This window comes from Ixodes scapularis, unplaced genomic scaffold, assembly GCF_016920785.2.
Source record: "Ixodes scapularis isolate PalLabHiFi unplaced genomic scaffold, ASM1692078v2 PGA_scaffold10__122_contigs__length_95168666, whole genome shotgun sequence".
Lineage (NCBI taxonomy): Eukaryota > Metazoa > Arthropoda > Arachnida > Ixodida > Ixodidae > Ixodes > Ixodes scapularis.
In genome coordinates, this window is record NW_024609836.1 from 81,863,908 (window position 1) to 81,877,971 (window position 14,064).

Here is a 14,064-nt window from a genome sequence, read left to right on the forward strand (position 1 = left end):
TTTCATAGCCCACATACTTTATTTTTTACGTTTTGAACCGCTCGTAAAGATGTACGACAAGGCCATTTTCATATACTGCAAAAACCCTTTATTTTCGCGGCCCCGATTTTTAGCAAACTGGCCAGTGGGGGTATATTCGCTACCATTAAATTTTGCGAATTCTAAAAGCTGGATTTCACCTCTACGCACAATTGAAATATTGGTGGCCACCAAAGTTAGCAAATTTTTTAAGTCGCAAAATTCACGAAAATTAGAGGCTTGCGAATATTAAGGGTTTTACAGTAAAACATTGTTCACCGATGAAGAAAAATGATGTAACTAAAGGAATTACACTTTTACAATGTTAGTAAAGCTACATACTATTTCGTATGACCCAAATAACAAAAGAGTTCCATGTTATTTTCTGGTGAAGAGACATAATGCACGCGAGTTTTCCCATAGGAATGCACAAGAACACTGCAAAAGTAGGCTGGAGCTGCCTACTTGCATCCCAGAAATCGCATGGACACTAGCGCCAGTTGAACCTCCTACATACATTATAATAGCTCTATGATTATTTCCTTTCCCTCCTCGAAGCTATAGAGACTGCTACAGTTGATTGTGGTCAAGTCTGTGGGCCATATTCCTATCCCAAGCTAGAATAAATTAAATTATGGAAAGAAAATGCCCGAAGCTCGACAGACAAGGGCTTGGAAGTATATATTTATATATATATATAAAAAGAAAAAGGTACAACGAATGGCAGTTTTGGAACCCTAGGACATCCCACGGGTGACGCCACAAAAATAGGGCCAATCCATTTGCCTGCACTAGGATGTGCCTGTGCCAGCTCCTGTGCTACGGAAATGAATTCTACTTTTATAGTACTTTTTGCAACCTTTCATAAAACAAATAAATAAAAATAAAGTGTTTAATTAATTTGGCCATATACTGACCACAAACCTATGAACCAATGGCACAGCAATGAGGCTTCTGCAGCAAACATTTCTACGGTTTTTATTTCACCTAATCAAGCACAGGCACGAAAATATCTCAACTTCATCCAGCTAATACAAACACAATTACAAAAAAAAAAAAAAAATCAGCCGGATTTTTTGCATGCTTTTTGCATTGAGGAACAAACATGTCAGTGAACTAAAGGCTTCACTTGCATTACAAGATACAGATGTGTAAACACAAGTGTCCCAGTGATCTTATGCACACACACAAACACACAGTACAATCTGGTTTGACATCAGATCAGGTATGTGATCAACCGCCGCGACAGAACCTGAAAGCTTTCCAGAAGGCTGCTTTTAGCTGTCCGTCCCGCCAAACACGAATCTTGATAATTCTTTGTACAGTAACCCAGCAACAACGCCCACAATGTCTCCCTGGAGGATGCTTAACTGTTACAACATCAGAAGTTGATGCTCTTATGTCGACTGTCCACAGCCTGATTGTCTAAAGATGCCAGCCTCTGGCATTCCAGACACATCGTTGACAAAGGCCCAATTACCTGAACAAACGAGGCAAAGTCACACCCACACGATTCTTGCGACATGTTTGTAAGCGTGTTTCCTAATGTCTCCTGAAATACGCACAATGTAGCTTCAGTTCACGACTTCCGTCAGCTTCAGCCATTGCAGTCACCTGGACGGCCGCAGGCGTCCCTTCCACTGGTGCTTGGCTTGGGCGGCCTTGAGTTGTCGGCGACGCAGGGCCTCCTCTCTCTTCTTGGCGATTTCCTCTGGGGTGCATTTCTGGCTCGGAGCACGCTGGGCTGAGGAAATAGACAAACAAACAATGTGACCATTTATGGCCCCGGCGGTAAAGACAGAACGCAGCAAACTGGCACCAACGTCAGAGGCCTCGAGAGAAATGGAGTGACAGAAAAGAGGAGAAAGAAAGCAGACGATAGGTCAAGCATGTTTGTTTTGCAGCAACGAGCTGAAGCTGCTCGAGTGCTCATCAACATAATTTTATTCCGTATGACGCCCGTGTTTTCGTGCACATTAAAACTAGAAAAATCTAGACACAGACCTTGAAGGTGATGTCTTCCCGCTTCTTTGTTTATATAGACGCGTCACCAGCAGTGCGGTTCCATCGAGACAACCAATGCCCGCGTCAATGCCCAGCCGTTCCGAAGCGGCCGAAAGGCACGGGACCTTTCCCTCTAGATTGTTATGTTAACTTTATGTTTGCATCTCGAAAATACATAAAAGCATGCAGGCAAGAGGATTAGGCATTGATGTGGTTTCAAATCTCGAGGCTAGGAAGAGAAACCAAAACCCGACAGCACTGACGCGAGATCTCATTTGCAGTTCAGTTTATATTTGAAGTAAACACTGCTTCTACCCACAGTCACAACTGTAAGCTGTGCCATGTTTACAAATCCCCACGGGAAAGTATGATATTCGCAACTCCAACGCCCCATAGGTGGCGGGGCGGTAGTTTCAAGAAGGCGGAAGAGACAGGGATAGATTCTCTAGGATTTCCCGTGCGCCTGCTCGCTGACGCTGGTCACGCGCTAAAAATTATTTATTTGTCTACAAATGTGAAGCGGTTGGGGAGGGATCATATTACAGGTGAGGGAGATGTTGATGCACGTTACGAAAACGAGCATGCTGATACCTAAAAGTTGCAGAAACCTCGACTTGCGAAGCTTTGTGGTGAGCGAGCGCATTTCGGGCACCATACACGTCCCCGTTTGTGGCAGAGTATTTTTGAGGGTGATGAACATATCATGTTTGCGCTTTGCCTGACCATTAGTGCTCTAAAACGTGACCACGAACGGTGACCGTCGAACTTCGGAAAGGCAGTGTTCACAGTATTGATGTCTTCATGTCACAGGCTCACAACTCGCTGTTCACCGTCTCGGTTTCAGTGTATTGCAACATGTGATCAAACTGCTCTATGGTTACTGATAGAAAGTTTGTTATCGCAGGCTACCGTGCGGTGTAACATTACAACCAGAAGTTTGTGCTGCGCCTTTGAAGCATAATTTTCCGCGCGCGCCAGGAACATTGCCGTGCTCTTCACTTTAAAAGAAAACACCTTACACCCCTTGTCGCACATACGACACCCCAAAAATTCAGTTCGCTGTGCAGTGCACGGATGTCAAACTGACGGCCGCAACTTTTACGAGTGGCTTGATGATGGTGCGATATAAGACTTTAAAGAGCTAAAGTATGCATCAAATAGTAAAAAAAAAAAAAACACCAAAGCTTTGCAGTAAAACAAAAAAGCAAAAAACGATTACTTGTTTTTTTACAGTCATTTACACTTATTTAAGCTATTTTAATAAGTTGTACAACTCGGCTGTCAAGCCGCTCGTGAAAGGTGGTAGCGTCGGTTGAATGTCAGTGTGCTGTACGTCGAACTGCAGTTTATGGGTGTTGTATGCTATGCTAAAACTGCTTATTAACATAATCGGCATGTTTAGGGGTTTTATAAATCGCTCTATCAAAAATAAATATTTTAATATACCATACGTTTTTTGTATTGTGTTATTTGCAACGTTGCGGCCCCTCTCGCCGAAACTGCCTGTTCTAAGCTCTCGTCACGAACAGCTGGCTAATACAGACGCGCTTAAAATGCTTCGAACATTTCGTTATTTCCTTTGTAATTACCTGAAAGTAAGTACGCGTATTTTGTCTTTTGAAAATGCATGGAATAAATGGTCATGTTCCTTGTAACGGCCTTAAAGCGCGAACCCATTCCCGGTGTCTGTTGCTCGACATACCGTTGCGCGACGAGTTTTCTCCTACTTATGGCAAAAAATAGACTTTTCGTAGACCGTACTATAGTGCTCTACATTAATAGCAGGAGCGTTTGCCGCCGTCACGTTAAGCACAGACTGAGCTGATGATCATGCACAAGACCAGAAACCCGCAGCGTATGCGATATACGAAAAGTCCGTAATGAAATTGGACGTCCCGGTCCTTCGTGAAACACTGTAGTGCTGCAAGGCGGAGCACAAAAATTCCTTTTTTAACGCGCTCACTTTTTTCGTTAAAACGGCTTCACGCATCAAGGCCGACAGTCCCTTCCACCGTTTCCGTGCCGCTGCCGCCACTGCCGTCCCCGCTCCTCTGGTTCTCCGTTCGTCCACAAGAGGGCGAGTGGCGGGCTCGAGTTGCGAATAGGCCATTCTAACAATTGCCTCCCGAGCGCTGCCATCCTTGTCCGCAAGGCCATGGAACACGATTCGAGCACACGCAGTACCCCTCTTCTACCGGATGTTACACGTCGCACGTGCATCCACGGCCCAGTGACTCGGCATTTTTTCACCAGGGTGACAGCACCGGAAAGGTGTCCAAAAGCAGACGGCACTCACACTCCACTTTCTCCAGCCAGGACACGACGTCGGGCGTCGCGAAGTCCGTGTCGTCGTCGTCGTCTCCGAAGTCTATACTCGCATCTGCCGTGTTGGTTGTCTTGGCCCTTGAAAGCTGCACCCTTGCCTGGGCTCTGAAGGGTGACTTCGACTTGGGTACAGTCGGCAGGCTTCGGGTTGTCGTCGTCACCACTGCCCAAGCCGAGTTCCTCGAGGACGAAGGTTGTGCAACGCTCGGCAAGACGGGCAACGTCCCGCTTCCGTTGCTGACGGCAGAACGTCCTGTCGCAGTAGTGCTGACGACCCAAGAGTTGGAGCCGCTGCTGACCACGCCTGAGACGTGCTTCCCATTGCGAGCCCCGGGCAGGAGAGTCGGCGGCAGCACTTTCGTGTTGCAGACGATGCCAAGTCTCTTCGAAGACACGTCGGCACTCTTCGAGACTCCGCAGTCGTTTGCCGTGCCGGCGACCTTAGAGTGGGCGTAATTCAACGGTGTCACGTAAGGTATCGCTTTGTGAGACGAAGACACCGTGCCATGCGGGGAAAGGGAACTCGAAACAGCGCCCTTCTTGCCGCTTTCGAAAGCAACACCGCCCTCTGAACCGGCCGTCTTTGACGCTACTCGTGCTGTCACTCCACAAGGTTTAAAGCCTGTGGCACTTTTTGGCTCATTGATGAGCAGTCCAGAGGTTGCAACGTGTACGCTGCATCCAAGAGTCGTGGCAACCTCGGTCGGCGACGGCTTGCCTCTGTCGAGTCTGGAGGAGGTTGCTGCTGTTCCAGAGTCAGCACGCGGAGGTGGACACTTGGCGGCCATTTTCCTCTCCAACTCCTGCTGCTGTTCGTATGTGCTGCAGATCTGATCCAAGAGCGCTTCATCCCCGTCATCCTCGTCAAAGATCGGTCCCGGGGATTGAACCTGTCGGGCAACAAAATAATGCGGTACTTCAATTATTACTCGGAAGACGGTTACGAAACGGGGTCACAGGTCTCTCAAAGCAGACGACGGGGTTGAGCGACATGTTTGCAAAGTGTGTGGGGGGGGGGGTTGTACAATTGCGATTGCTTTCATTTCCCATTGATGCAATTCTCAAAGATGCTGTTCATATCTGTTACAAAAACAGAGCTACACCTTGAATTCTATTCTCACAGTAAAAATCACCCTTTATGTATGCGGAGCGCAAGTTCGTCTGCTTCTTTCACAGGGGTTGTGATTATGTCAGGACGTCGAGCTCTGATTAGCTTGGATCGGACGGAGAGTGGGTAGACCTCAATGCTAGCTGCCTCGAGGTCTATCCACTATCCGTCCAATCAGAGCCAATCAGAGCTCAGCGTTCTGATGTCATCGCAACCCCTGCACAAGAAGCAGACGAACTTGCGCTCAGCATACTTTTCATGAAAAACTGAGCTCGCTAAGCACAGATGCCAATTTTTCCGGCTCAATTCAAAATGAGCACCAAGTTAAAAAAAAAGAACTCCTTTATATTCGTAACTTCGCCATATCTGTGTTTAGTCGAGTCCTGGTGCCGCCAAAACTTTTGTCCTTCGGTGGCTTCATAATTTTCTGTTCAAGTCGATCGAGTATAATTCATTTATATGCATATTTCCTAACTAATGAGCACCTAGAAACGTATGGGGAAACAGTTTCCAGCATGCATTCCAGCGAAATTTCGAGCCAGTAGTAAGTCACTCAAAATCGCCCGTGACAAGGCCCAACCGCACTGCGACGACTCCCTCACCGGGGCCCGTTCTGAAGCGGACACCGCGACGGGAACGAGGCTCCGCTGCTGCGGCGGAGAAGATGTGCGGTTCAGCGACAGGGCTTGAAGCCTCGGCGACTTGCGCAGCAGGCTCGACCGGTCCCGTGGTGACGCCCGCTTCAGGTGGCACCGCATTGGCGACGCAAACATCGAGATGTTGGGAGGCGTCTGCAACGCCGCCGTGGGAACGCTAGGCGACGCCGGTGACACTTTCACCAGTCTCGACGGTGTCCTACAAAACAAACAGTGCCACAAACCCGGAGGCATCATTGGGAAGGTACACTGTGCGACACAGCCAGTGAAAACATCGACGACAGGTTTCGAGTTCCCTACATGCGGACATTCCGTTGTACGCCTTTCTGCTAGGCCCTCAAACTTTTTCTTTAATGAAAAAACTGAAAGACGTTTTCAAATCTCTGTAATGCAAAATTAGAGTGCAGCTCTCGATAAGGAGGAGGAAGGAAGAGAGAGGAGGAGGAGGGACGTTTCCCATAGTGCAACGTGTGACATGAAGTCACGTGACCGTCGTGAGGTCACGTGACCCTCATGAGTTCACGTGACCCCTGTGAGATCACGTGACTTCCGTGAGGTCACGAGACCTCACGGTTACGCTGGCGGCAATGCCGCTCAAGCCGGAGACGGGCACTTAAGAGCTGCCCTCTAAAAGGCAACATACTCTATTTTTTTATATAGAAAGATATACGGAGACCATGCTTTGTTTCGCCCTAGCAATCCGTGCAAGTGATTCGCACCAATCAGGCGTCGAGAGTGCCATGCGATCAACACGTACCGTGCAACTCTCTCATACTATACTCCATTTCACCTTACGTCCGAGCGCAGCTGATGTTACGAGCCATAGGAGCCAATCCAAGGCCATGTGTGGGTCACGTGACCTTGGAGAGGGGGCACAGCGACACGCGGAAAGCATATCACGGACTGCGTCCACAGAGCAAGATTGACTGGGATAGCTTGTAGGCGTCCGCTGCGTCCGGACGTAAGGTGAAACGGAGTACAGACTGGCGTCGCGAAACGTATACTGTAGTGTTAAACAGAAAGGTCATGGATGCACCACAGGACTTGATGGTATACTTCTCAACTTAGCATGCCACATCGCGTGACATGGCGCCGCACGTGTCGAGACATGCTCTCACCTCATCTCGGCGGTCATCTCCATTTCCTGCGTCGCCGCAACCAGCAGGCTGTCGTCCTCGCCTGCCCACTTCTCATCGCTCGTCGGCGACGGCGGCGACGGCACCTTCGCGGCAGATTTTTCGACCCTGGCGGGCTTCTCGGTTTTCTCAACGTCTCTCGAGCGGCTTGGGCTGGCAGAGAATGTCAAAAGTGAACAGTCTAAATGCAGACTTAAAAGGCAGAGCAACGGGTGCACGACGAAGCCAACAAATAAGAAGCCAACATGTTCTTAGAGTGCTCCTACGCAAAGTATTATCGCCTACCTGGATTTTCACGGAAACGAAACATGCAAGCGCCCAACAGCCAAGGAAAAATATTTGCGGCTCGAAATTCACTTTTTTTTCTGCACGGAAACTGGTCACTTCAGATATTTCTCTCACTCCCTTTTCCTCAGTGACGTGCAATGTTGGAGCAGAACTTGAGTAATGTACACGGTTGGGCAGCTGGTTCATTATAAAAAGTACAAATGGTGCAATGAAAAAAAAACAGTGAAAGAAGACAGACAAACACCAGCTGTGTTTATCTGAATAGATAGACGTAGCCATACCTTGCAAAAGTTGCTCCGGAACCTGAACAAAACAAACAAAAAACAGAAAACTCAGCATAACAATACTGCCAGATGCCAAAAGGCAAAACACAATGCATGCATAAAGCATGCACATATGCATGGTACAAAGCAGTTACCACTTGGCCCAGGCTGCTTCATCATGTCCAACAGCATCTGCATCTCCTCCATGATGACCTGCGCGTTCGCAGCATCGCTTGCCAGGTCCCTCTGCTTGCTAGAACGGTGATCGAGAGTATCATTGGAGTGAAAAGGGAGTCGAGATTAACTCTATATTAAAGGTGGTCAAGTGAGAGCCTAAACTCCAGAATAACTCCCAATGGGAAACAGAGGAAAAAAGTGGGCTAACCCAAAGGTTAGCACCAAGAGTGGAGTGAAAAGGGATGTTGAACTAAAGGGTGACTCCCACAGAAATATGAAGTGAAAAGGGAGTTCACAGTAACTACCACTGAAAGATGAAGTGAAAAGGGAGTCGAGATTATAAAAGGTGGAGTTAAAAGGAAGTCTAAGCTCAAGATTAACTGCCAATTGGAGTGAAAAAGCAAGTTAAGCCTAAGGTTAGGACTAAAGGTAGAGTGAAAAATAAAATTCATCTGGAGATTAAGTTCCAATCAAAGACGGTAATGTCGTTTACCGGGGACAGTCAGGTTTGGCTCGAGGTGGCGTATGGTTGTAGCTCGTTCCGATGATGTCCAATATCGACAAAGCAGCTGGCTCCGTCTCCTTTGGCTGTAAATAGTCACGTGTGATTATTGTAGCTCATATACACAACACAATGCAAATTGGGCGGACGTAACTCAAGCCCCAACTTGGGCGCCCCAGAAGCAAACAGGTCGGCTTCATCGGGAAGCTTCTGCCAGTCGCTGCGTTAGTTGTGTTGTAGCGATATTAATGTTTAAGCGCTGTAGTCTCTGAAATGGCTATTCCGCACCAAAAAAGCCACAACCGCTGCAAAGTTGGCTGCAACAGTACGTACAAGAATGTGCACGGCACAAAGTTTTACGGCGCCTCCCTCCAAAGTCGTACGACGCGGAGCGCCACGCGACCTGGATGCAACTTGTGCGTCGATGCGAGTAAGTGGCGTCTCTCACCTTGCAGTTCGCGTTTTGCTTTAGGCTGCTGACGAATAATACAATTACCTTTTTCTAGCGACGATGGAACAACATGGACACCTACAGCAAACTCTAAAATATGCAGCAAACACTTCACCGGGAACGAGAAGCGGAGCAAGGTTGCTCACCCAAGCTACAACCCACCCTTGGATATTTCCATCAGCCCACAGAAAAAGAGTAGGCAGGGAATCGCAGAATAGCGAAAAAACAATTACCCGGTTGTTGTCAAGCTGATTCAGAAAGCAATAAATGTACATCATTAGCACAGTCCACTCAACGCCAACTAAGAAAACTCTTACGCACGCAGAATTTCGTTTGCGGAGTATAGTTCGGTGTTGTCCACTTGTCCGTCAAAACGGACATCCTTCACGTTGTACAAGTGACCAGATTCGTGAAGAAGTGTTTTTCTTTGTCGTATAGACACCACAAAAGAACCTTTCTAGATTCACAACCGCCTTAGATCCCGTCATAATCAGGACGGGGGTGCTGTCCACTATGCAGTTTCTTGACATTGCTTCCCGATGATTCCGCGCCGGCTACCGCTGGGTGGCAGCGCATAATAGGCGACCACTGCGACGCAGTCAACACGCCTGATTTCTATATACTGACATTTACCAACTAGTGTATGACTACAGAACAGCGGAGTCACCAGGGTCAGCGGCATCCGGGGAAATGGTCCGCAGCAACATCCTTCCCCCCCCTTTCACTGCCCAGCTGCACCCCCCTGAGCGCTGCACCCAGGGGCGGTCCCCTTCCCAGTGATGCCACTGCTGCAGAACCATTCAGAGGGCAAGATTGTGACGTCACCTTAGATCTGAAATGCTTGACCAGATTCTTGACGTCCGATTCCCCATTTTTTCTCACTGCAAAGAAGATGATGACATTGAAGGTACATAGTTATATGCAATCAACTATGAAGGTGCGTACACTGTGCAACACTGTTAGCACAAACACGAGATCCACACTTTTTTACACTTTTTACTCGGAAGGGGCATTCGGGGGGGCCCCAAACTTTACCACTTAGGTTAGCGCCCGGAAAGATCACTTCCTGCCATACAGGTAGTTTTGATAACAGCCTACAAGAGGAGAAAAAAAGCAATAGTTTATTTGCGTTTTTCAACTTCTTCCTTCTTAGCTTTTCTTCAACTCACAAGTCGCGCAGCATTACCAAACAGTTGAGGAGGAGGGAAAGAAGGAACTCCCCTCTTACTCGGACCCTCGTTTAGGTACCCAGCCGTCGCCATTCTCCCCCTAGAAGATTAGCCCGTCACTCCGAATTCGGACAAAAGTTGCTTTTCCCCCTTTCCCGCCTGTAGCTTCCGCAGTACTGCGAGCAACTATCCTCCACTCCCCCTAAGCTGACAAGTGCTGTGCGAGCTACATGCTTGATGGGCCAGCCACACTTTTATCTTCTGCCATGTGATCATGCTCCCTTGCGCATAACCAAGCGCAGAGAATGGCGCCAGGTGATGAAAGGGAGGCAGCTGATTGGTCCACCAAGTGCACAGCTATTTGCAAGATGAAATATTTTATTATTTTTTTTCGTCGCCCATACCGGATATGCCTACCAGGTGGCTGGGGACGAGGGTAAACGAATAAGGTCTACTGGTGACAAAATGTCTTGGTGGCGCCGCCTCACGGGCGGCCTCCTGTGATAGAGCTGGTAGAATGCGAGCAGACGACACGCTATGTCAAAGCACGGTGTGGCTATGTTAGTTTGAATCTATGCCGATTAAAAACGGTGTATTTATGAAAGAAATGTGTATACATTTTTGTGAGTGATTTTTTTAATGAATAACAGTGCCTCGAAGTTGCTTCTTATATTAACAACTTTAAAATGTTAAAAAGCAACCCTGGAGCTTCATATTACAGCTTGCGCGACGTGCGTCAGGGCTATTCACAGCCTCTCTGATTAGTGCATTTTTGGATCTGTGGAGGCTGTTGTAGAAAAAAGTTTTGCATTCACCAGAGCAAATGATGTGCGGTCTTCTTAGCTGTGCATGCACGCACAGTCGTGCTGCAAAGCGCCTTACACTTGTTTTAGCTACACTGAACTTGCTGATACTGACGCTTCTATCCAAGTGCAACTCGACAGTTGCTGATGAGCAAATGCTCGTCAGTAACTTACACTTAGCTCCTCCTGCATCGAATACGTGGCAAAGAAGTTTGTGACATCGCAACTTCTGCTAAAAAGAAAAGCAGAAATTTTAATAAATTCTTAAATTGTCGGACATGGCCCGGCAAATTCAGGCAATTGATTGATTTGTTCTAATCCAATTCTCACTAATTCTTTACAAATTTAAAATCGCTCGCTGAGAAGCGCATCACGCATTATGTGCATTTGGGTCCGCAAAATTAAACATGCAAACAGTAGTAATTCATAGAAGGTGTATAGACCAACAAACTGTTTACAAACAAGCCCTCACAAGGTGTGGGCAAACACGCAGTTTCCGCATGGGATGTGGGCACTGCGCATGCACCAGATTCATGTCAAGTGGAGCGTCCGCGTATGCGCCCTGCCAATAGCAGCACCACCGCAGGGGCATGATGTCAGTGCCGCGTGTTGGTTTATATATCATTTTTTGGGACGCTGAAGTCTCCCCTTCAAAAGACTCTTTCCGAAATTCAGACTGGCCACTTTGATCACTATTATCATCTGTGAAACGGCATCTGTGCCATACCAATGGCGGCGTTCTAGTGACTGATAAAGGAAGACGTTGAAGATGCTCCTAAGCGGATGTTGCGAGGCCTGTACATTTGGGGGGTCAGTACAATGCGACGTAGGAATGGAACACAAGAGCCATGTAAGCGTTTATTTCTAATAACTCAGATTCAGTCAGTCTGTGGGAGGTACACAACCGGCTTTAAAGCACTTTGGTGTATAGAATTTTCTTGAGGCATCTGAGTTGGTTGGAGCTTTGTTCTGAATGCAGGTTCTTGGTCACCATCAAACTGAAAGTGATTGAGAAAGAACTCACACTGAACAATTCCTCGCATGCCGTTGACTTGCGAAAGTGACGGTGCCGATACTAGTTCATATCCGCCATTGATATGGCAAAACCTAAACTGCTTTACGAACCACCAGGTGGCACTGAATTTCAGAAAGGATCCATCGCGAAGGGGTCTCGCACGTTTCACGTTGACCAGGTGATTAAGCAGGTATTTAATTGAAACGACTCTGAAGTCAGCCTCCGCTTCTACCTGTTAGTTATTCTAACGAAATGCTTGTCGACTGGTTTACAAAATTAAAAAGAAAAAAAAAAGATCAGCTTGGAACTAATAAGAGACCAGCACTCAGAGATGATATTAGAACCAACAGGATACACGGAGTCGCTTTCAGTAAAGTGCTCCTTACACATGCGAGAATTTCTTGAATTTTGCTTTCCTAGTTTCAATTTGATGAGAGATTCCTTTCCGAGTTTTATTTTGTCTGAATCATAAAAAAAATACACCCTGTTTGCCATGGTAGGTGTTGTATTGGGATAAAGCGCTGGATATTCTATTTTCATCATCTTGCTTTTTGTACTGGGGTTAAGAATGGCACACCACCATCCCAGCGCTTCGACACCACAGTGCCAAAAGTGTTTATTAGCACGACTACGCATGCCACGCTTTTAAGTTTTGGTAAAATGTCCGAATACAAATATCATTATAATGCAATTAATGCAAAGATGCAAGTGAGCTGGAAAAGAATGACAATAATAATCCCTGGAAAAGGGGAACAAACAGGACAAAGGACAAACACAAATCTCGAAACACAGCTAGGTGACCGGTGCGCGACCGAAAAAATCCGTCTGGTTCTGGTATCGAACCAGGGACCTTTCTATTTCCAGTGGAGTGCTCTACGAACTAAGTTAACCAGGAGTCCTGCTTAACACTTAGCTGTGTTTGGAGATTTGTGTTTGCCCTGTCTTCTTTGTTCCCCTTCTTTAGGGATTATTAGTCACAAATATCACTTCACCAAATAAACAAAACGCGTGAAACAGGCTTTGCCGCACGTTACCCAAACAGCGCATGAAGCGAGCTGTCGCGCCAAGGGATCCAAGATCTGCACGGTCTGTCCCAGTCTTTCCTACCCGTGACGTCGCAAACGATGATGATGATAGCTAGAGAAGCGCCCCCTGTAGGGCCAGCTGACGTGCTTTGGGTGTCGCGGATGTATCACAGTGAAAAGGCGGAGAGCTTTCGAAAGAAAGGAGCTACGAAATATTCCGCTATGTTTTAAAATGTTCGTACCAAAAAGCAGGCTTCTGACTTAGTGCATTCTTTCTTTTGGCCCACTAAACGATATGCTATTAGCGAAATCCCATTCTAAATTAATTTATACCAGCTAAACATTCTTTTCGTGTCGCCTTTAACAGTATACAATTCTCTCACTTTTCTGATTCTATTGGCGAATGTGTTTCGAGGACCCCAACGCTAATTACCTTTGAAAACTTTGTTTCGCGGCGAAGTGCAGTCCCAGATGACATCGGCCGCAACGACGTCTTGAGAGCACAGCAAGTCGTCGGCGATCGTGTTTAGGTCCACAGTCGTCTCGTAACAACTCTGATCGAGAAGGTCCGGCGAGGCGTCGCGTCTCGATCCTGAGGTAAAGAGAGGCATTGATTAATTGTCCCGTCTTAAGAAACTTAAAGCTATGCAGTCAAATATAAATTGAACTTACCGCCAGCTTTTCCAACCGGTGTCGAAAAACCGCGGACAGAGGAGGCGAGCTTGCTTTTTGCGGCGCGTCTTTTCGGAGTCGTAGTGGCGCTCGAACAGCTTTTTTCCGGCGATGGTTTCGGCTTTTTCATCTTAAAGCATTCTGTAATGTGCCTATCTAATGACATTACGCAGGAATGCACCCAAACACGAGGAAAACCGCACAAATTGGGATCACATCACGAACCACAACCGACGCTACATCTCGACCGCCATTGTGCTGATGTCCATGTCAATAATTACTGCGATCAAGTATCGAGTCATCCGTCTAGCTTTCTAAGAGCAAATATGATCCCACTCGGTCCCCTTGGTAATGATTACGGAGTAACAGTTTTACTCAGGGGAGGTAAAACAATATGTGACCTTGAACTTCCAGCTTCTCACTCGAGAGATCAAGACAGCTGACAAATGATT

At 47.1% G+C, this 14,064-nt stretch overlaps 1 protein-coding gene across 1 annotated transcript; it reads right to left on the reverse strand.

The window, feature by feature from the left end:
* Window positions 1-13,881, reverse strand: LOC8023723. Its single transcript, XM_029982472.4, has 10 exons — window positions 13,613-13,881; window positions 13,374-13,532; window positions 9,754-9,809; window positions 8,469-8,563; window positions 7,954-8,051; window positions 7,817-7,838; window positions 7,230-7,400; window positions 6,058-6,310; window positions 4,319-5,237; window positions 1-1,762 (listed from the first exon to the last, which is right to left on the reverse strand). The coding sequence occupies exons 1-10, from the start codon at window positions 13,776-13,778 to the stop codon at window positions 1,629-1,631; spliced, it is 2,073 nt and encodes a 690-aa protein (XP_029838332.2). The 5' UTR covers window positions 13,779-13,881; the 3' UTR covers window positions 1-1,628.
* Window positions 13,882-14,064: the final 183 nt, after the last annotated feature.